This window comes from Schistocerca cancellata, chromosome 2 (assembly GCF_023864275.1).
Source record: "Schistocerca cancellata isolate TAMUIC-IGC-003103 chromosome 2, iqSchCanc2.1, whole genome shotgun sequence".
Classification (NCBI taxonomy): domain Eukaryota; kingdom Metazoa; phylum Arthropoda; class Insecta; order Orthoptera; family Acrididae; genus Schistocerca; species Schistocerca cancellata.
Genome location: NC_064627.1, coordinates 858,147,060 through 858,171,060, shown reverse-complemented (window position 1 = coordinate 858,171,060; position 24,001 = coordinate 858,147,060). Strand labels below are relative to the sequence as shown.

Here is a 24,001-nt window from a genome sequence, read left to right as displayed (position 1 = left end):
AAGATGATGTTCGAGTACTCTTTCTGCCTTCATAAATCACTAACCCGAAAGGTGGTTTCAACGCCACCAACACCAGTTACTACGCCTCCCACCAACATTTCAACTAACTTATCCAGCTAGTTAAAGGGAGCTATAGTTTAACATGCATTCTGAACCGTGGGACGACTTATTACCGGCATGAACAGATGATTGTCAGCGCTGAAAGAAACTTAAGTGACAAATACTAGGAACACTTTCCCAAAAACATTTAAATAAAAGTGCTCATTTGTTTACATCGGTATTTTTGAAATTCCAAATGGTTCATCAAATTTTAGGACAATAAAATACCATAAAAACAGAGGCAAGAAAGCTCCTTTTAAGTTTCTTGTCCATGCAGATGGGATTGCGTCCTGTTCGACAGTGGAGAGCATTCCAACTAGGTACAAGCGCCTCCACACATTACTTGCTGACGACAAATCTGTGACGGTTTCTGACTCCGCAGGTATGACCAGAAAAACGCAGGGAGTCGAGTACGCAGTGACAGAAAGGAAAACAATCCCCGCCAGCTGAGCAAAAAAAGACTTGAAAGGAAAGCATCCTCCTGATTTACACGCTCGCAGTCCTGTGTTCATAATCGTAATGCTAAGTGAAATACTGTTAATGGTGAATGTATTCTTAGATTTTATATTGTGTTAATTCACAAGTTGATAAAATTGTAGAGTTTTTAGCTATTATTATTCGTAAATCAATTGCTTGACATGCACTTTTCTAAATTTTGAACGAATGATTTTCCACTGCTGTAGTTCTCAGAAATGGGATACAGCATGAGGCTTCGACACCACCAGTTGGTTTCGAGCCGTGACGTAATATTTTTTGGTGAGTGACGATTACTTAACGACCATATAAACTTAGTCAGGTTTTTGTCCTAGTAAAAAAAAAAACAGTTATCACAATTTAAGTAAACTTGGCACTACTTATGAATAAATTTTCCTTACGAATATAAAATTCTACAGACGGTCATGCTACTTATTTTGAGGCTCAGTTTGTGTACTACAGTGATGTTCCATTTAGATTTTGCGTTTCGTTAAGTGCCGTGATTTTTGGCTGTCTGTATTGCTATCACTTTGGACTGCTATATATTTTTAACGTTTCGCGCTAATTTGGTGCTTTTTGAACCTTTCAAACCGACCATTGAATCGTTTGGCTGTTTTGTTTTGCATATTTTGCTATTATGCTATTATCGTGGTTTTGCAGTTGTTTTATATTTTTGTTTGTCCCTGCCCAATTCCCCATTTTACCGCTGTTGTCCAGTTCGCTCCAATATTTATTATTAAGAATTTGTACAGCGCTGTATTTAACATTCATATTTCCTCGCTATGGGAACAGGTAACGTTGTCATTTTAAAATCATGTTTCTGCTGTCTCTGTGCGAAGCCGACGAATTATATTGACGGCTCTGTTTTATCAGTGGAATTTATGCTAAAGCGAAGTATTCATTGATAGAACAATTTTTAAATGTTTTGAGCTATCTGTGTGGCTGCGATGCTCGTGTTTTTGCTGTACTGTTGTACGACATTTCTGAATTTTAGTAGCTATTTTCTTATTTGTTCTCTGAGCTGTTCTGTTAGCCCACTATTCCTCCATTTTCCTACTGAATTCTATCTTGTGTTCCTCGGTCTACTAATTGGTCTCATTATGACAGATCTCAAGAAGGGTCTGATCCCAATATTTATCCACCTCTATTAGTTATTATTCCTCGTCTAATATGTTTTGTAAGTCTATTTACCCTTCCACGGGGACCAATTGCCCTTACTTTTGCTGGCTACTTTGAAGACATTATAGGACAGCCTATGGAGGGTCCATTCTGTACAGGTGGCCATAGAAAGCTAGCAGTCGTCTTCTGATGACATCGACGAGGTTTCCTTGCTGTTGGCGGAGTACACGATCAGGGATGTACCATCATCTGCTGTATGGTAAGATCCTTGTCCTATAATTACAAGAAATTTCAGTTCTTGTAATTCGAGGGATTGTCAGGGATTGTCAGGGATTAGCACTCCGCCGCATAAAGGACTAAAGGCCTGAATACTGCGTTACAGTGTCTTAGTTTGATATTCAATGATAAAGTTACGACGCGCACATTTTTCCTGAGATATAGAATCCTTTATCTAGTTTAATTTTCCTTTGTTCGAGCTATACTGTTTCACTGTGATCGTTAGAGATCCATTCTCCGAAGTACTTTACGGTTTTGCCTCTCTTGATATGCCTGGCAGCGCTGACATTCTATGGGCGTCTAATTTGGTAATGAATTCGATTTTTCCGATATTGATCAGTAGACCAATCTCTTTATTATTATTATGATCATTATTATAATATTATTATTATATCTTAGCCCACTGTGCCTTGTTAGAAGTGATGGTAACAGATGTTAGCGGGGCAGAGTGGAGAGTGCAAAAAACTACGCCCCTGCGTGACCCAAGCCTGGGTCCGACTGTCAGTTCGCGATTTTTCCTTGCCGATTGCTACTGGACATTTAGGAGTGGCAGAGCAGAGGTCAATACTTGGCAAGGCATTTACGAGGCCCCAGGCAGCAGCTGGGAGGTCGCAGCCAAGGAGGACACCAGCAGCCTGCTTCCGGCTGCGCGGACTGTCGAGCCGTTGGCGCTAGCGCTGACATTCACTACTGGCCATTAAAATTGTTACACCAAGAGGAAATGCACATGATAAAAGGATATTCATTGGACAAATATACTAGAAATAACATGTGATTGCATTTTCAAGCAATTTGGGTGCATAGATCCTGAGAAATCAGTATCCAGAACAACCACCTCTGGCCGTAATAACGGCCTTCATACGCCTGGGCATTGAGTCAAACAGAGCTTGGATGGCGTGTACAGGTACAGCTGCCCATGCAGCTTCAACACGATACCACAGTTCATCAAGAGTAGTGACTGGCTTATTGTGACGAGCCAGTTGCTCGGCTACCATTGACCAGACGTTTTCAATTGTGAGAGGTCTGGAGAATGTGCTGGCCAGGGTAGCAATCGAACATTTTCTGTATCCAGAAAGGCCCGTACAGGACCTGCAACATGCGGTCGTGCATTATCCTGCTGAAATGTAGGGTTTCTCAGGGATCGAATGAAGGGTAGAGCGACGGGTCGTAACTCATCTGAAATGTAACGTCCACTGTTCAAAGTGCCGTCAATCCGAACAAGAGGTGACCCAGACGTGCAACCAATGGGGCACCATACCATCACGCCGGGTGATACGCCAGTATGGCGATGGCGAATACACGTTTCCAATGTGCGTTCACCGCGATGTCGCCAAACACGGATGCGACCATCATGATGCTGTAAAGAGAACCTGGATTCATCCGAAAAAAATGACGTTTTGCCATTCGTGCACCCAGGTTCGTCGTTAAGTACACCATCGCAGGCGCTCCTCTCTGTGATGCAGCGTCAAAAGTAACCGCAGCCATGGTCTCCGAGCTGATAGTCCGTTCTGCTGCAAACGACGTGCAGATGGTTGTTGTCCTACTCCGACCTTTATCAAAGTCGGAATCGTGATGGTACCCATTTGTCCTCCTTACACGAGGCATCACAACAACGTTTCACCTGGCAAAGCCGGTCCACTACAGTTTCTGTATGAGAAATCGGTTGGAAACTTTCCTCATGTCAGCACGTTGTAGGTGTCGCCACCGGCGCCAACCTTGTGTGAACGCTCTGAAAAGCTAAAGATTTGCATATCACAGCATCTTCTTCCTGTCGGTTAAATTTCGCGCCTGTGGCACGTCATCTTCGTGGTGTAGCAATTTTAATGGTCAGTAGTGTATTTGTATATTTGTCTTATTTTTGGTTGATTTGATCCGGCTCGCCACTATTTCCTCTCCGATGACAATCTCTTGATCTCATGCCTAACATATTTTATTGATACTGACACAAACTTATTTTACAAGTTCTATGTTTTGGTATGATGATGACAGTAGCCGAAACATTATAAAGAAAGACATATTAAGCGATGAATGAAAATCTGTACAAACACCAAGATTCTAACTGATGTCCTAACTACGGCACCCTGGCACGGTGACGTTACAGAACCGCAGCGAACAGCTCTGTGCGAAGGTGGTTTAGTGGTTAGCCTATCTGCATAGTTAGCGGAAGAGCCGGGTTCGAATCCCGGCCTTGCAACTAGTTTCATTCGTCAATTCAATCTGAACACACACATCACAGATGTTTGAGACTTGGAAAGGACTCTGGTGCGATATAGTTTCACTTGATATATTAAATGATCTATGCGATTTCATTCACAAGTCTTATTCTTTCGTTGTAATTTACGGGCGGTTGAAGGATAAACCATTGACAATAGTTGAGTGTTTCAAGGGTACGCCCAGTTGCGTTCTCTCTACAACAATCATTCTCGGAGGCGCCTTCCATATACCCCAATGGACAGTACAGCTGGAAGGCCGACACCTGCGACCCGCCTCATATCTTATGGTTGGAACCTCTGCAAAATACAGACCTGCACCCTCCCAAACACAGGAAATCACACAAGGGCAGCAACTACACTATAGTACAGAGATCTCTGAAGAGATTATTTAAGAGTCGCATAATGCAAAGTAAACATTTTTAAGTCACATGTTTAGTAGGGCGGGCAACCACAGCCAAACTTCGACATTTTTTCAAAGAAAATTCCGCACTGGCTGTAAAAATCATTCAGCCAGTACGGAATTGTCTTTGAAATATTGTTTAGCCTGCTGCTCTGATGCTGAACAGGGTGAATGCGGTGATACACAGACGATTTAATATTTGCTCATGTGCCAAAGGATGGTGTTAGTTTGCACAGCGGAAGATTTACATTTTAATGCTATGACAAGACCATTAATCCTAGCAATATCAAGGCATTTATACACAACGCACTTTACCAAGAGGTGGGGGGATACTTTATGGCCACCCTAAAAAAATTAAAATAAAATGCCGTAATTGTTGAATTAACATACTTTGGAAACATTAATTAAAACGCAGGTGTTGACAGATGTGAAAATTACCAAACAATCAGTTTAATAAGCCACAGCTGCAAAATACTAACACGAATTATTTACAGACGAATGGAAAAAACTAGTAGAAGCCGACCTCGGGGAAGATCAGTTTGGATTCCGTAGATATACTGGAACACGTGAGGCAATACTGACCTTACGACTTATCTTAGAAGAAAGATTAAGGAAAGGCAAACCTACGTTTCTAGCATTTGTAGACTTAGAGAAATGCTTTTGACAATGTTGACTGGAATACTCTTTCAAATTCTAAAGGTGGCAGGGGTAAAATACAGGGAGCGAAAGGCTATTTACAATTTGTACAGAAACCAGATGGCAGTTACAAGAGTAGAGGGGCATTAAAGGAAAGCAGTGGTTGGGAAGGGAGTGAGACAGGGTTGTAGCCTCTCCCAGATGTTATTCAATCTGTATATTGAGCAAGCAGTAAAGGAAACAAAAAAATTCGGAGTAGGTATTAAAATCCATGGAGAAGAAATAAAAACTTTGAAGTTCGCCGATGATATTGTAATTCTGTCAGAGACAGCAAAGGACTTGGAAGAGCAGTTGAACGGAATGGACAGTGTCTTGAAAGGAGGGTATAAGATGAACATCAACAAAAGCAAAACGAGGATAATGGAATGTAGTCGAATTAAGTCGGGTGATGCTGAGGGAATTAGATTAGGAAATGAGACACTTAAAGTAGTAAAGGAGTTTTGCTATTTGGGGAGCAAAATAACTGATGATGGTCGAAGCAGAGAGGATATAATATGTAGACTGGCAATGGCAAGGAAAGAGTTTCTGAAGAAGAGAAATTTTTTAACATCGAATATAGATTTAAGTGTCAGGAAGTCATTTCTGAAAGTATTTGTATGGAGTGTAGCCATGTATGGAAGTGAAACATGGACGGTAAATAGTTTGGACAAGAAGAGAATAGAAGCTTTCGAAATGTGGTGCTACAGAAGAATGCTGAAGATTAGATGGGTAAATCACATAACTAATGAGCAAGTATTGAATAGGATTGGGGAGAAGAGAAGTTTGTGGCACAACTTGACCAGAAGAAGGGACCGGTTGGTTGGACATGTTCTGAGGCATCAAGGGATCACCAGTTTAGTATTGAGGGCAGCGTGGAGGGTAAAAATCGTAGGGGGGACCAAGAGATGAATACACTAAGCAGATTCAGAAGGATGTAGGTTGCAGTAGGTACTGGGAGATGAAGCTTGCACAGGATAGAGTAGCATGGAGAGCTGCATCAAACCATCTCAGGACTGAAGACCACAAGAACAACAACAATTAAAACGCCGGCCGTGAAAGCTTACATGCTATGATACTTTGGAAAGACACTGATGGGTAAGTAGGGTGAAGTAGATATACGTCGGGGAACGTAACATCGGCTACTGAAATCTTCTCAAAATTTTAAAATCAAAGTAACTGACCAGATTACAAAATTTTTCGAAAGGTGGGCAGAAGTACCACCACCACCGTATTGCGAAGGTTAAAGATGCAGAGTTTTGGAAGTAGAGTTTCCTTGTTCTCGCTCGGACACAAAGTGAATTAAGTACAACTCTTATTTACACACGTATTTTCATCTGCGCTACTTTTTGCTCGCACTTCTCTTGGCTGACATGTCTAAGACCCTTAGGTAATCGGAGCGATGGTACAAAATATCTTTACAAGAAATCGCGAAGTTGTGTTGCGATCTCAAGAGAAGTGGGCCTCTCTCCCCGAGCTGCAGCACTTTAACCCGGAGAGAGGAGCGTGTGTTGTTTTGCTGGGAGTATTTCGGCGATCGCTTCCTCGTTGGCACGCCGCCACACGCCACGCCGAGCCAGCAGTATTGCCTGCCCCAGCGCCAACACCAGTACCACTGAGCGCTCACGCTGGGTGTCAAGGGAACGTCCCCGTGAGTTGGCGGAGGGTTCACACTGAACGGACCGTAAACGTGTAGTCACGTCGCTTAGCTCAGAACTCAGGGGCGAGAGTAACACACTACTGGGCATTGAAATTGCTACACCAAGAAGAAATGCAGATGAACGGTTATTCATTGGACAAATATATTATACTAGAACTGACATGTGATTACATTTTCACGCAATTTGGGTGCATAGATCCTGAGAAATCAGTACCCAGAACAACCACCTCTGGCCGTAATAACGGCCTTCATACGCCTGGGCATTGAGTCAAACAGAGCTTGGATGGTGTGTACAGGTACAGCTGCCCAGCAGCTTCGACACGATACCACAGTTTATCAAGAGTAGTGACTGGCGTGTTGTCACGAGCCAGTTGCTCGGCCACCATTGACCAGACGTTTTCAATTGGTGTGAGATCTGGAGAGTGTGCTGGTCAGGGCAGCAGTCGAACATTTTCTGTATCGAGAAAGGCCCGTACGAGACCTACAACAAGCGGTCGTGCATTATCCTGCTGAAATGTAGGGTTTCGCAGGGATCGAATGAAGGGTAGAGCCACAGGTTGCAACACATCTGAAATGTAACGTCCACTGTTCAAAGTGCCGTCCATGCGAACAAGAGGTGACAGACGTGTAACCGATGGCACCCCATACCATCACGGCGGGTGATACGCCAGTATGGCGATGACGAATACACGCTTCCAATGTGCATTCACCGCGATGGCGCCAAACACGTATGCGTCCATCATGATGCTGTATACAGAACTTGGATTCATCCGAAAAAAATGACGATTTGCCATTCATGCACCCAGGTTCGTCGTTGAGTACACCATCGCAGGCGCTTCTGTCTGTGATGCAGCGTCAAGGGTAAGCGCAGCCACGGTCTTCGAGCTGATATTCTATGCTGCTGCAAACGACGTCGAACTGTTCGTGCAGATGGTTGTTGTCTTGCTATCTGTTGACTCAGGGATCAAGGCGTGCCTGCACGATCCTTTATAGCCATGAGGATAAGATGTCTGTCATCTCGACAGCTAGTGATACGAGGCCGTTGGGATCCAGCACGGCGTTCCGTATTACCCTCATGAACCCATCCATTCCATATTCTGCTAACAGTCATTGGATCTCGACCAACCAAGCAGCAATGCCGCGATACGTTAAATCGCAATCGCGATAGGCTACAATCCGACCTTTATCAAAATCTGAAACGTGATGGTACGCATTTCTCCTCCTTAGACGAGGCATGACAACAACGTTTCACCAGGCAACGCCGGTCAACTGCTGTTTGTGTATGAGAAATCGGTTGGAAACTTTCCTCATGTCAGCACGTTGTAGGTGTCGCCACCGGCGCCAACCTTGTGTGAATGCTCTGAAAAGCTAATCATTTGCATATCGCAGCATCATCTTCCTGTCGGTTAAATTTCGCGTCTGTAGCACGTCATTTTCGTTGTGTAGCAATTTTAATGGCCAGTAGTGTACATATACCTGGATCAGAATAAAGTGACAGACACCCAATGTGGCTGCGGAACTGCAGCTGTTCAGATCAGTACTGATTTCCTTCGTTCGTTTTCGCATAGTACGTAGTGCTCAGTTCGCCTTGCGTGATCGTAATAGTCTTATCACTTTGCTGCTTACTTTCACTATTAGTGCGGCCATCTTTTTGCATATTATAAAACAAGAATCTCCACAAAGAAATGAAGTGATGAAAACGAATGGCAACAGTAACGCTAGCGGCCGGAATGGCCCATAGGACCACATGGCGACGGCGAACGAAACAGAAGGTGGAGCCATGTTAGTTCTCTGGTTGGTTGCTGCTATGACAGCTGTCACGTAAACAGCCAACTGTCTTGTCACTATTATTCTGATTCGGGTAGAGGGTTCTTCAAAAAGGGCACAGGTTTAGATTTCTCAAATTATGAACCATTTTTTTCTCAAACACATTAAAGAAATACATAAATATGTTCACACCTTCCCACTGATGTCTGGCATCGGTCTCCTCTAATGCGCTGACAAGCAAGAAGTCTCTCCGTGAAATTCGCTGTGACTGCCTGACGAAATTCCGCTTGCATTTCACCAATAGCAGTCTGATTTCCTTCCTGCACTCCCGAGATTTTCGGGGTTTACTGACATACACCAATGATTTACGATAATACAGAAGAAAAAATTGCGAGGCGTTAAGTCACACGACCTTTGTAAACAATATTGGTCACCATTACCAGAGATGAGGCGATCGGGAGACCACTCACGCGGCAACTCAATTGTTTCATGGGTCTGTGACAGTTGGTGCCACCCTGCTGGGACTACGACTCTTCCACCTCCATTCTACTGAAATAATGCCACAATTTTTTTTGTTCATCGTATGGTATCGATTTCCACTAACAGTCACTTGTATATGGGAAGTTCATGTACAGCTTCTGATGAATGAGTTTGCGAATATCAAAATATGTGACATAAAAGGTCGAATCTTTTGACTGCATCGAACCAGAAGCTTAAATTTTTAGGACCATAGAAGTTATTCAACTTCCTACCTCTACCCGTTCTTCAGAAAATGAGGCCTTAATACACGGGATGACAGTTGGAAAGTGAAGTAGTCCTGTAAGGGTTCCATTTTTAGCGACTGACGTACGGACCCCTAAAAAATATGGGCCGATGATACGGCCCACCCAAAAGCCACACTATGCTCCCAGTGGATGCATTTCCCTCTCTTTAACCACGCAAGGATTTTCTGACCCTCACATATCGCAGTTCATTCACAAATTCATTTACGTGGAAGTGCGCCGTATCACTAACCAAGATGTTCCTCATAAACGTTCTCTGAAGACAGTAGACTGACAAATCTCAGAAACCAGTAGAGACCGAGCGAGGTGGCGCGTTAGCACACTGGACTCGCATTCGGGAGGACGACGGTTCAAACCCGCGTCCGGAAATCCTCATTTAGCATTTCCGTGATTTCCCTAAATCGCTTCAGTCAAATACCGGAACGGTTCCTTTGAAATGGTACGGCCGATTTCCTGCCTATCCTTCCCTAATGCGATGGGACCGATGATCTCGCTGTTTAGTCCCCTCCCCCCCCCCCCCCCCCCAACCCACCAAATCAACCACCAAACCAGTAATTTTCTCATGATAGGCTTCTTTCAGCTACTACGTTAACTGAATTCTCTAACAATGGTAATGGAGATCATACCGGGGAACTCCCCAATTTTTGGGATCGTCGAAGAACTGCCACGAACCACTGCAATGTTTTGCACAGCTCAAGCAGAAGGAAGGTGCCCTGAGCTCTTTATGTTCACTGCTGAGACCGTTTCATTCCACTTTACACTTCTGGGAACTCTTGATTCATGCGGTGCTGTATTGCGCCCTATAATGGCGCAAAGACGTTTCACTGCTGCTGCCAACTTTCTCCATCCCGATAAAATGTTTTCACTATTAGAATGCGCTACGCAATTTTCAACTGCTTCATAGTTACATGCGAGAAATTCAGATTGAAGTAACAATCGCAATGTTTATGGACACAGAAATGATACTCAATACTGATCAATCAACGAACGAAAATGTAATGAAGCTAGCGCGATTTTTGAAGGATCTTTTTAAACCATAAATCATTTTTCACTTTCAGATATTTGGCCCCTATTAGAAAAAATGCTCTTAGGGCAAATATCCAACCTTAAGCAAATAAAATAAGCGATGCCGCTAAACGTAAGTTAGTGATGGTCTTTAAATGAAAGAAAACGCGGCTATTGTGATCAGTGTGCCAGCGATGTAAAGAGCTTTTTTGTTGTTTTTTTAAACAATAGTCAACGTAAATGATAAAAAAATGGTATGAAATATGGAACGTGAGTAAAAGTTTAGTAGAACATGTCGCACTACCAATCACTTTATGTCAGAAAACTTTTAAATTCTGAACACCATAAATTACGCCACAAATCCATATTAGGGATTTCATCATCAGCAATAATGAATTAAACCGGCTGCAGTTCATACCAGAAGAGTTATCCTAGATTCACTTGTGGTAAAGATACAGTGTTCCGCGTATCCATTAGCAAGTCAACAAAATCACTGTAATCACACGGTGCATTAGTAAACAATTCACTGAGTTCACACTTCAGAGTAACAGCTATCGGCCATGTGTTTTCACTGTTACCAACTTAATTTTAGCATGCCTTCACATAAATAAAGAACTGGAACACTTAAGAACCTATCCGAATATTGACTCAGTAAGAACTGCTTATGGCAGCCCTTTAAAGTCTATATACAGAAATGCCTCTCCCACCCAATTAAGCGACGTGTGGTCACGAAACCGAAGTATACACACGTATTTAACAGAAGATTTAAGCTGCCTGGTGGCAGCAGTAAATATTTTAATACAAAATAGTTTGACATTTTTGTATATTAAGTCAGATTGCTTAGAAATTTGCTACGAATAACATTTGAGTCAGTTATTTCTTCCACTATTAGTTCTGCCTTTTTAGCAAAGTAAAGTAGACCTAACTACTACGAACTGAGAAATGATTGCAAAATGCCAAATATTAAGGAATTAATGTGTTAATTCCAAAACTTGTCTTAGATTTTGGATGTTAGCAATATTTCGAAAGTTACGGAGAATTAAAATTGTGTTTCATATTTTATTACTATTAATTAGCCTGAAGTGTGAGTTTCTGTTTTATACATAAAACATTACCTTTTGTTCTCTACCATCAGTTGCACGAATGTCACTTTTGAAACCAGTCGTTTAGTTGAATCCTGATATTGCATAATAGATCCCTTTATCAATTTATGCAATCATTTGGTAATCAGCCAAAACAGTACGTCTCCCATGAAGTCTATTATCATATCGTGATCTATAGCTGTTATACAGGGTGTTACAAAAAGGTAAGGCCAAACTTTCAGGAAACATTCCTCACACACAAAGAAAGAAAATGTTATGTGGACATGTGTCCGGAAACGCTTTCTTTCCATGTTAGAGCTCATTTTATTACTTCTCTTCAAATCACATTAATCATGGAATGGAAACACACAGCAACAGAACGTACCAGCATGACTTCAAACACTTTGTTACAGGAAATGTTCAAAATGTCCTCCGTTAGCGAGGATACATGCATCCACCCTCCGCCGCATGGAATCCCTGATGCGCTGATGCAGCCCTCGAGAATGGCGTATTGTATCACAGCCGTCCACAATACGAGCACGAAGAGTATCTACATTTGGTACCGGGGTTGCGTAGACAAGAGCTTTCAAATGCCCCCATAAATGAATGTCAAGAGAGTTGAGGGCAGGAGAGCGTGGAGGCCATGGAATTGGTCCGCCTCTACCAATCCATCGGTCACAATCTGTTGTTGAGAAGCGTACGAACACTTCAACTAAAATGTGCAGGAGCTCCATCGTGCATGAACCACATGTTGTGTCGTACTTGTAAAGCCACATGTTCTAGCAGCACAGGTAGAGTATCACGTTTGAAATCATGATAACGTGCTCCACTGAGCGTAGGTGGACGAAACTAAAATGAGCTCTAACATGGAAATTAAGCGTTTCCGGACACATGTCCACAAAACATCTTTTTTTTATTTGTGTGTTTTTTTTTGTGGTTTTAAGGCGCACAACTTCAATGGTCATTAGCGCCCAGACTACGTTAGGAATGCACCGCGAGGCACAAGGTTAAAACAGCAACTAAAAGGGAAAACACGATAAAAGACAGGTTGACAGGCATAGGATTAAAAAATAGCATAATCAAATGTCCTTAGACAGGTTTGTCAAGTTGATAAAACGAAGAACGCGAGCAGCTGCTCCTGGGTCATCCGCTAAAATGGCATCTAGAGTACATGGCAGGCCAAGATCAAGACGCAGTGTATTAAAATCCGGACAGGACGTTAAAATGTGGCGGACCGTCAGCAATTGCCCACATGGGCAGAACGGCGCCGGCGCAGCCGTTAGCAGATGTCGATGGCTGAACCGGCAGTGTCCAATTCGTAACCGGGCCAAAACGACCTCCTCCCGCCGAGAAGGGCGTGAGGACGACGTCCAAGCCGCGGGAAGAGGTTTCAAGGCCCGAAGCTTGTTGTCCGTAAGTGCAGCCCAATCGGCATGCCACAGCGATAAAATTCGCCGACAAATGACCCTGCTACAATCTGATGAAGGGACACAACAAGAAGCTGTCCGAGGCTGGAGGACCGCAGCCTTTGCTGCGGCATCTGCAGCTTCGTTCCCAGGGATACCGACATGGCCAGGAACCCACATAAAGCTAAAGGCTTAGGAATCGGTACAACAATAGACTCGCGCCAGCGTGCGGGAACATGTCCCTCGATCCAGATGCGATTGTAAGTACGAAGAAGGAAACCTTTACCCGCAGGAGAAAGGTTCTTCAGCATCTGAATATGAATAGAATCAGGCCCTGAAGCGGAGGACCGTGACCGGGCAAGTGCATTTTCGAGCTCCCGCATGGTGAATGGGGCATTATAACTGTCACGATTCAAGGAGCGGAAGTTAGGTGGCCTAGCCTCTTCTGCCTGTTTTCGGGGGAGGAAGGCAGGGTGGTAATGAGCGGAGCTCGAAACCTCTGCGAAAAAGCGGCCGAAGGCATTGGAGACATCGTCAGGGGCCACAAGGACGTCATTCGCGACTGTCAAGCCAGAAACTGGTGAGTGGACCTTAGTGCCAGATAGCCGGCGCAGGCTACCCCAGACAACAGAAGGAGTAGTAAAACTGTTGAAGGTGCTTGTGAAAGCAGCCCAGCTGGCTTTCTTGCTGTCTTTGATAATACGACGACACTGAGCACGTAATCGTTTATAATTAATACAATTCGCCACTGGAGGGTGGCGTTTAAAGGTGCATAAAGCACGTCGACGAGCACGTAAAGCGCCTCTACATGATGTGGTCCACCAGGGGACCGGTACGCGACGTGGAGAAGAAGTAGGGTGAGGGATGGAATATTCAGCAGTAGTGAGAATGACTTCCGTGAGATGTGCGACCTGACTATCGCAGCTTGTGAAGGGTTGATCCTGAAAGGTCGCCCTGGAAGAGAAGAGCCCCAGTCTGCTTTGGAGATGTTCCAACTAGTCGAGCACGGAGAGGGGGTATGACACAGGAGATGGATAACACACGGGAAGTGGTCGCTCGAATATGTATCAGAAAGTGCATACCACTCAAACCGGCGTGCAAGTTGGGTAGCACATATAGAGAGGTCTAAATGGGAATAGGTGTGAGATGTGTCCGAAAGAAAAGTAGGGGCGCCAGTGTTGAGGCAGACAAGATTGAGCTGGTTGAAAAGGTCTGCTAACAGGGAGCCCCTCGGGCAGGATGCTGGAGAGCCCCAAAGGGGATGGTGGGCATTTAAGTCTCCAGTTAACAAAAATGGTGCAGGGAGCTGTAGAATAATTTGCGTCATGTCTGCCCTGGTAACGGCAGACGAGGATGAAGTGTAAACGGTACAAATGGAAAATGTAAAAGTGGGGAGAGTAATGCGAACGGCAACTGCCTGCAGGCCGGTGTGCAATGTGATGGGGTCGTAGTAAATATCATCCCGGACCAGCAACATAACCCCTCCATGAGCCGGAATACCTGCCACAGGGGGTAGGTCAAAACGCACAGAGGTGTAGTGTGCCAAGGCAATTTGATCGCATGGGCGTAGCTTCGTTTCCTGGAGGGCTACGACGAGCGGACGGTGCAAGCGGAGCAGCAACTTCAAGTCCTCTCGGTTGGAGCGAATGCTGCGAATATTCCAGTGAATAAGTGCCATCGTGAGAAGAAAAAGAAAATGCAAGAAGGGGTCATTTCGAAGGCCGCTGAGGGCCTGGCTTCGAGCGAGCACTGCCGCCGCTATCAGTAGGCGGATAGTCATCGTCCGTTGGTTCTATAGGTTCATCGGCCATCTTGGTAAGATGACCGGGAGGGGGAGCTTCCTCCGCCGGTGAACGGCTAGATGTTCGGCTACCAGCGGTGCGGCCAGGCGAAACGGATGACGGCCTGGGGCGGCAACCGCTGGGTGGCGCAGGAGAAGAAATGCGCCGTGGCGCAGAAGGAGAACTGTGCTTCCTATGAGCCTTCTTGGAATGTCGTTTGGTGGAAGTACTGGTCGATGGCTGGGAGTTCGAGGTACGTAGGAAGTCTGCACGGGACGGTTCCTTCTTGAAGGCCCGTGCATCTGACTTCTGGGTCTTCGTCTTGGCAGAAGCTGATGAAGGGGCTTGTGTCTGTGGGGTGACGGGAGGAAGAGGAGACGTCGACCGGACGATCTTAGCACTGGCCGAACGGACGACCGTAGTGCTGAAGGTCTGATCACATGTCTGCGTCGCCACCTCCCTGGTAGTCCGAGGAGAGGCGAGGACCGTACTGTATTTCCCCGCTGGGAGCAGCGTGGGCTTCCTACTAGCGAATAGCTTGCGAGCAGCCGAGGTGGACACTTTCTCTTTGTCCCGAATTTCCTGTATACATCGTTCTTCCTTGTAGATGGGACAGTCGCGCGAAGACGCTGCATGGTCACCCTGACAGTTCACACAGCGAGGAGACGGAGGTGGACAGTCACCCTCATGGGCATCCCTGCCACAAGTGACACATTTAGCCGCATTGGAACAAGACTGACGAGTGTGATTAAAACGCTGACACTGGTAGCGCTTAGGTGTCGGGACATAGGGGCGAACAGAAGTAACCTCGTAGCCCGCTTTGATGCGCGACGGCAGCTGAACACTATCAAAGGTCAAGAAAAGTGTCCGGGTCGGTACAAGTTCATTGTTGACCTTTTTCATGACCCTATGGACAGCCGTCACGCCCTGCTCAGCGAGGAAAGACTGAATCTCCTCGTCAGTCAATCCGTCGAGTGATCTAGTATAGACCACACCAGAGACGAATTCAAAGTGCGGTGAGCCTCCACCCGGACAGGGAACGTGTCCAGGAGTGTGGCCCGAAGCAGTTTTTGTGCCTGAAAGGCGCTCTCAGTTTTTAGTAACAAGGTACCGTTACGCAACCTGGTACAAGATTTGACAGATCCGGCTATGGCATCTACGCCCTTCTGGATAAAGAAAGGGTTGACAGAGGAAAAATCCTTTCCGTCCTCAGATCGAGAAACTACGAGGAACTGTGGGGCAGGCGGTAGTACTTTTGTCACTGGTGGCTGGTCAAGCTTCCGTTTTTGGGCAGAAGTCGAGAGAGAAGGAGAGAAATCCATTGCGGAGGAATCCCCCATGATTGCCAGCGTCTCCGATGGCGCGCTCCTTCCTTGTGGGGACCCTCTCAGAGGGCACTCCTGCCTTAGGTGAATGTTTACACCTCAGGTCACACCTCCCGAGAAACGGACGGAGGGACCAATTGGCATGGTCGGAAGGTGTCAGCTCAGGCAATCACCCCTCCCTGGGCCTGGCCTTTACCAGGGGGTACGTGCGTGCCTTACTTGTCTACCAAGGGCAGGGAATTACGCGTTACCCCGTCACCGGCTACGCGTGCGAACGCGTGGGTCGGCCTTCAGGCACGCAAAGGGAGGAAGGAAGACGAGGAAAAAGAAGGGAGAGAAAGGACAGACTGTCTCAAACGCTGAGGCAGAGACCAGAGATGGCAAGGAGAAGGAGGCAAGGAAGAGGAGGCAAGGAAGAGGAGGCAAGGAAGAGGAGGCAAGGAAGAGGAGGCAAGGAAGAGGAGGCAAGGAAGAGGAGGCAAGGAAGAGGAGGCAAGGAAGAGGAGGCAAGGAAAAGGAGGCAAGGAAAAGGAGGCAAGGAAAAGGAGGCAAGGAAAAGGAGGCAAGGAAAAGGAGGCAAGGAAAAGGAGGCAAGGAAAAGGAGGCAAGGAAAAGGAGGCAAGGAAAAGGAGGCAAGGAAAAGGAGGCAAGGAAAAGGAGGCAAGGAAAAGGAGGCAAGGAAAAGGAGGCAAGGAAAAGGAGGCAAGGAAAAGGAGGCAAGGAAAAGGAGGCAAGGAAAAGGAGGCAAGGAAAAGGAGGCAAGGAAAAGGAGGCAAGGAAAAGGAGGCAAGGAAAAGGAGGCAAGGAAAAGGAGGCAAGGAAAAGGAGGCAAGGAAAAGGAGGCAAGGAAAAGGAGGCAAGGAAAAGGAGGCAAGGAAAAGGAGGCAAGGAAAAGGAGGCAAGGAAAAGGAGGCAAGGAAAAGGAGGCAAGGAAAAGGAGGCAAGGAAAAGGAGGCAAGGAAAAGGAGGCAAGGAAAAGGAGGCAAGGAAAAGGAGGCAAGGAAAAGGAGGCAAGGAAAAGGAGGCAAGGAAAAGGAGGCAAGGAAAAGGAGGCAAGGAAAAGGAGGCAAGGAAAAGGAGGCAAGGAAAAGGAGGCAAGGAAAAGGAGGCAAGGAAAAGGAGGCAAGGAAAAGGAGGCAAGGAAAAGGAGGCAAGGAAAAGGAGGCAAGGAAAAGGAGGCAAGGAAAAGGAGGCAAGGAAAAGGAGGCAAGGAAAAGGAGGCAAGGAAAAGGAGGCAAGGAAAAGGAGGCAAGGAAAAGGAGGCAAGGAAAAGGAGGCAAGGAAAAGGAGGCAAGGAAAAGGAGGCAAGGAAAAGGAGGCAAGGAAAAGGAGGCAAGGAAAAGGAGGCAAGGAAAAGGAGGCAAGGAAAAGGAGGCAAGGAAAAGGAGGCAAGGAAAAGGAGGCAAGGAAAAGGAGGCAAGGAAAAGGAGGCAAGGAAAAGGAGGCAAGGAAAAGGAGGCAAGGAAAAGGAGGCAAGGAAAAGGAGGCAAGGAGAAGGAGGCAAGGAAAAGGAGGCAAGGAGAAGGAGGCAAGGAGAAGGAGGCAAGGAGAAGGAGGCAAGGAGAAGGAGGCAAGGAGAAGGAGGCAAGGAGAAGGAGGCAAGGAGAAGGAGGCAAGGAGAAGGAGGCAAGGAGAAGGAGGCAAGGAGAAGGAGGCAAGGAGAAGGAGGCAAGGAGAAGGAGGCAAGGAGAAGGAGGCAAGGAGAAGGAGGCAAGGAGAAGGAGGCAAGGAGAAGGAGGCAAGGAGAAGGAGGCAAGGAGAAGGAGGCAAGGAGAAGGAGGCAAGGAGAAGGAGGCAAGGAGAAGGAGGCAAGGAGAAGGAGGCAAGGAGAAGGAGGCAAGGAGAAGGAGGCAAGGAGAAGGAGGCAAGGAGAAGGAGGCAAGGAGAAGGAGGCAAGGAGAAGGAGGCAAGGAGAAGGAGGCAAGGAGAAGGAGGCAAGGAGAAGGAGGCAAGGAGAAGGAGGCAAGGAGAAGGAGGCAAGGAGAAGGAGGCAAGGAGAAGGAGGCAAGGAGAAGGAGGCAAGGAGAAGGAGGCAAGGAGAAGGAGGCAAGGAGAAGGAGGCAAGGAGAAGGAGGCAAGGAGAAGGAGGCAAGGAGAAGGAGGCAAGGAGAAGGAGGCAAGGAGAAGGAGGCAAGGAGAAGGAGGCAAGGAGAAGGAGGCAAGGAGAAGGAGGCAAGGAGAAGGAGGCAAGGAGAAGGAGGCAAGGAGAAGGAGGCAAGGAGAAGGAGGCAAGGAGAAGGAGGCAAGGAGAAGGAGGCAAGGAGAAGGAGGCAAGGAGAAGGAGGCAAGGAGAAGGAGGCAAGGAGAAGGAGGCAAGGAGAAGGAGGCAAGGAGAAGGAGGCAAGGAGAAGGAGGCAAGGAGAAGGAGGCAAGGAGAAGGAGGCAAGGAGAAGGAGGCAAGCAGAAGGAGGCAAGCAGAAGGAGGCAAGGAGAAGGAGGCAAGCAGAAGGAGGCAAGGAGAAGGAGGCAAGGAGAAGGAGGCAAGGAGAAGGAGGCAAGGAGAAGGAGGCAAGGAGAAGGAGGCAAGGAGAAGGAGGCAAGGAGAAGGAGGCAAGGAGAAGAAGGCAAGGAGAAGAAGGCAAGGAGAAGAAGGCAAGGAGAAGAAGGCAAGGAGAAGAAGGCAAGGAGAAGAAGGCAAGGAGAAGAAGGCAAGGAGAAGAAGGCAAGGAGAAGAAGGCAAGGAGAAGAAGGCAAGGAGAAGGAGGCAAGGAGAAGGAGGCAAGGAGAAGGAGGCAAGGAGAAGGAGGCAAGGAGAAGGAGGCAAGGAGAAGGAGGCAAGGAGAAGGAGGCAAGGAGAAGGAGGCAAGGAGAAGGAGGCAAGGAGAAGGAGGCAAGGAGAAGAAGGCAAGGAGAAGAAGGCAAGGAGAAGAAGGCAAGGAGAAGAAGGCAAGGAGAAGAAGGCAAGGAGAAGAAGGCAAGGAGAAGAAGGCAAGGAGAAGAAGGCAAGGAGAAGAAGGCAAGGAGAAGAAGGCAAGGAGAAGAAGGCAAGGAGAAGAAGGCAAGGAGAAGAAGGCAAGGAGAAGAAGGCAAGGAGAAGAAGGCAAGGAGAAGAAGGCAAGGAGAAGAAGGCAAGGAGAAGAAGGCAAGGAGAAGAAGGCAAGGAGAAGAAGGCAAGGAGAAGAAGGCAAGGAGAAGAAGGCAAGGAGAAGAAGGCAAGGAGAAGAAGGCAAGGAGAAGAAGGCAAGGAGAAGAAGGCAAGGAGAAGAAGGCAAGGAGAAGAAGGCAAGGAGAAGAAGGCAAGGAGAAGAAGGCAAGGAGAAGAAGGCAAGGAGAAGAAGGCAAGGAGAAGAAGGCAAGGAGAAGAAGGCAAGGAGAAGAAGGCAAGGAGAAGAAGGCAAGGAGAAGAAGGCAAGGAGAAGAAGGCAAGGAGAAGAAGGCAAGGAGAAGAAGGCAAGGAGAAGAAGGCAAGGAGAAGAAGGCAAGGAGAAGAAGGCAAGGAGAAGAAGGCAAGGAGAAGAAGGCAAGGAGAAGAAGGCAAGGAGAAGAAGGCAAGGAGAAGAAGGCAAGGAGAAGAAGGCAAGGGAAAGAGTATGTAAGACAGTGAGATGGAGAAGAACAAAGAAAGGAACCAACCAAAGGAAGGAAGAAACCATAAGAAATGAAAAACCAAAATGACCGCAAATATAGGTCACGGAACCGTCCGTCTCCGGACGCAGGCGCTAACTACCCCCTTGAGGGGGAGGGACTCCTTTTAGTCGCCTCTTACGACAGGCAGGAATACCTCGGGCCTATTCTAACCCCCGGACCCGCAGGGGGATTATTTGTGTGTGAGGAATGTTTCCTGAAAGTTTGGCCGTACCTTATTTGTAACACCCTGTTGAACCTCAATTTGAGTTAGCAAAGTATGGAATAATAAATTTATCTGGATCCAACTTTTGTAAATGCGGATTTCTTACAGGGATCTGAAGAAAATTTCAGATGGGTTATATGGCATCTAACGAATCAGCGTGTGGTTAAAGACATGCATTATGTACAGCAGGAACAGAATCTGCAAAATATCTGTTTAGGTCTGTTGTAAGGTATCGCGATTGACTTTTGCTTCGGTAATCGATAATAGTTTACTTAAATTATGTCTCAAATATGATTGAAACAATCCCCACTGCAGTAAAATTATTTTGTCGTGGTAAGGATGATGGTCCCTAGGCTTACACCCATGCCCGAGGGAGGTATCGAACCTCCGACAGGGCAGCCGCGCAAACCGTGGCAAGACGCCCAAGACCGCGCGGCTGCAATGAAATATTGAAGGCATAACAATACATCTTAGTTGCTAGTTTTCATCCAACATTTCTATGTCGTGCGTTCCACTACTAAACGCTGACCCGACCATGAATTATTCTAATTTTGGGGTAAAGAACTGCCTACGTTTTAAGGTTGCGCTTTGTAACATACATTAGCTATCAAAAAAATTTCTTATAATTTTTTTCTGAAGAATATTTTAAATATGCACTGTAATGTTTTTTGATCGTAGAGTGGCCTGGTGTTGGTACGTGGTACCGAACTCAGTTGGCATTTGACAAAGTAAAACAGACTTCAAACTAAATAATTTTTTTGTGACTGTTGCTCGCTCTTGCAACTGATAGTATGATGTAACACAGTTAAAGTAGGCCAGTAATTTGTAAGGAGCGAGTGGTGGTGTTTGCAGGTCGCAATGCAAGTGGAAGAGTGCGCCTCGCGGTTGGTGTCCAGCCGGCGAGTCGCTTGTCGGCGGACAGATAGGGAACCCGCCCGCTATCGAGCGCTGCTTTTAGGAGCGTGCTGCTGTGATAAGCGCGCCGCACGCATCACGAAACCGCTTTGTGGCGCCTGCGTCTGCCGCTGCTGCAAGGGATGCACACGTGCATGAAATCCACTCACCGCATCATCAAAGCGTCAGCGACGATCTGCCGCTACAGCCTCGCTTTCTCCACCACCACTAGGCTTACCTCAGTGTAAGTACTACATCTACACGTGCATTACTAGTAATCCTCCGCTAAACTACCATACACGTTTCGCGCGTACAGTGGATGGCATTCAGGAACTGTACATAAACATAACTTGGTTCTATCGACCTAGGTCTTTCTTTTCCATAAAGTGTTTAGTTCGATTGCATAATTTTGTCTCAGGACGGCCGGATGCGGCTTTGAACCGTCGTGCTCCCGAATGCAAGTCCAGTGTGCTCGAGTCCGGTGTGGGTAGCACACTGGACTCGCATTCGTGAGGACGACGGTTCAAAGCCCGCGTCCGGCCGTCCTGATTTAGTTTTCCGTGATTTTCCCAAATCACTTCAGTCAAATGCCGGAACGGTTCCTGCGAAAGAGCACGGCCGATTTCCTTTCCAATCCTTCCCTACACCAGTACCGATGACCTCGCTGTCAGATTACAACTGTGTGCCGGACAGACTCGAACTCGGGACCTCTGCCTTTCGCGGGCAAGTGCTCTACCATCTGCGCTACCCAAGCATGACTCACGCCCCGTCCTCACAGCCTTACTACTTCCAGGTTCGCAGGAGAGCTTCTGTTAAGTTTGGAAGGTGAGAGACAAGGTACTGCCATAATTGAAGTTGTGAGGACGGGGCGTGAGGCGTGCTTGGGTAGCTCAGTGGTAGACAACTTGCCCGCGAAAGGCAAAGGTCCCGAGTTCGAGTCTCAGTCCGGCACACAGTTTTAATCTGCCAGGAAGTTTCATATCAGCGCACAACTCCACTGCAGATGGAAAATTTCATTCTGAACTGCAAGCTTATTTTCAAGGGAGAGCCAGGAAACGAAGCAAAGAACGCACAACAAAAACAGAGCAGAAAAACTGATAACGGAACATCGACCTACCTAAGAAGAATATCTATCAGAATTGCAACGCCTACCACAGGTTTTCTACTCTGCCATGTCCCTCATCTTCGAGTGAACAGTGTGAATGTTCACAGGAAACAAATCAGTCTATGTGCTGTACAATCTGAGGATCCATATGTGAAAAATTCAAGGTGGACAAATGGAGCTTCCTGGCAGACTGAAGCTGTGTGCCGGACCGAGACTCGAACTCGGGACTTTTGCCTGTCGCAGCAAGTGCCACCGACTGAGCTACCCAAGCACGACTTAACGACCCGTTCTCACAACTTTACTTCCGCCAGTAGCTCGTTTCCGAGGTCCCGAGTGCGAGTCTCGATCCAGCCAGAAACTTTGGTATCGGCGCACATCCTGCTGCAAGGTGACAATATTCTGGGCAGACAGATCTCTCAAGCTTTGTTAAAGTATCTGTGGGAATCCAGAGACGCGCTGGAATTTCGAATTTGTTGTGTACTGGTTTACTTTTTTCTAACTTTATGTCTGTTTGCCATTTCCCCCACTTTAACAAACAGATTCTGATAGTTATTCAATACGGCGCCGGCTAGAAACAGCATTTTCTTTGTTGCACACAAGCTATGATAAAAAATATGCAGACCTATGAAATGCCGTCCGGTGTGGCCGAGTGGTTCTAAGCGCTACAGTCTGAAACCGCGCGACCGCTACGGTCGCAGGTTCGAATCCTGCCTCGGGCATGGATGTGTGTGATGTACTTAGGTTAGTTATGTTTAAGTAGTTCTAAGTTCTAGGGGACTGATGACCTCAGATGTTAACTCCCATAGTGCTCAGAGCCATTTGAACATATGAAATCAAATCCGGCATCGAAAGATATAACCACAATGGCTTATATCACAAATTAACAGTTTGACTAACATCCACTTGCGTTTCCCGCTCTATCATCTGTCGCGGTATTCATTGTTGCTTATTTATAACGGCTTGTGTTACTTAGACGCTTTATACGTGATTAAAACAACAATAGAATCTAAATCCTGTGAATTCAGCTAAAAACCGGGCCGATCACGATTACGAATAACTTAAATTGGAACGATCATATACATGCGAACAAAGCGAACCAAAAACTGCGACTTATTGGCAAAACAGAAAATGCAAAAGGTCTACTAAAGGGACTGCCTACACCACACTTGTGTCCTCTCCTGGAATACTGCTGCACGCTATAGGATCCGCATCAGATACGACTGACGGAGGCCATCTAAGTTCCAAGGAGGACAGCCTGTTTTGTATTATCGCGAAATAGGGGGGAGAGTGCCACGGATTTGATACGCGAGTTGAGGTGGCAGTCATTAAAACAAAGGCGTTTTTCGTTGCAGGAGGAATCTTCTCATGAAATTTAAAACATTAACTATCTACCAAGAATGCGAAAATATTTTCTTGGAGCCCACTTACACTGGGAGAAATGATCCTCGTAAAAGATAGAGCTCGCACGGAGAGTTCGCTGTTCGAGAGTGGAGCGGTAGAGAAATAGCTTGAAGGTGGCTCGCTGAACTCTTTGCAAGACACTTGATTGTGAATTGCAGAGTGATGACGTAGACGTAGCATTAGATCCAGTAATGGACGTAACGGGTAACGAATACTTTGTAACGCATACACCGCGACAGTACTCAATACATACAATACAAAATTTAGTCATTACTTCTGCAGCCCTACTCATGTGTACACCAGCTCATTGTACGTATCAGGACGCACGAAAACAGCCACTGGACCCCTGAAGCATGCGAAAAAGGTCTCTTGCACCGATGATTTGCGATACACACAGTAACAATGATGGAGAGATACGAGGGCTTCAAAAACCAGACGAGGCAACACAACCATTTACCAACAAGACACAGTTCGTGCAGATAGTGAACGTATTCATGAGTGAGGGGCGTAGTTGGGCTGTTGATGCATCTACTACCGTTTCTCACTAGCGAACGATACAGCAGCCTTTAGTCCAATTCTATGGGTCAGTGTTTTCGCCCATAGCTACTCATAGAGAACTGCATCGTCTATAGTGCAATTCATCACACCAGAATGCTCTGACGACTTGGTAGTGTCAGTCCACCGCAAAAGGAGGCAGTCTAAACTATCTCGATAGTATTTCGCGAAAAGATCGTCATCTTTCTTCCACGA

General features: G+C 46.5%; 1 protein-coding gene across 1 annotated transcript in view; it reads left to right on the top strand.

The window, feature by feature from the left end:
• LOC126159367 (ribosome-binding protein 1-like) overlaps window positions 1-24,001 on the top strand; it is an 80,461-nt gene that overhangs the window by 28,226 nt on the left and 28,234 nt on the right. Inside the window, exon 2 of the mRNA XM_049916510.1 lies at window positions 16,607-19,451. Coding sequence (XP_049772467.1) covers window positions 16,607-19,451 — 2,845 coding nt within the window. The remainder of the gene's footprint in view (window positions 1-16,606; window positions 19,452-24,001) is intronic.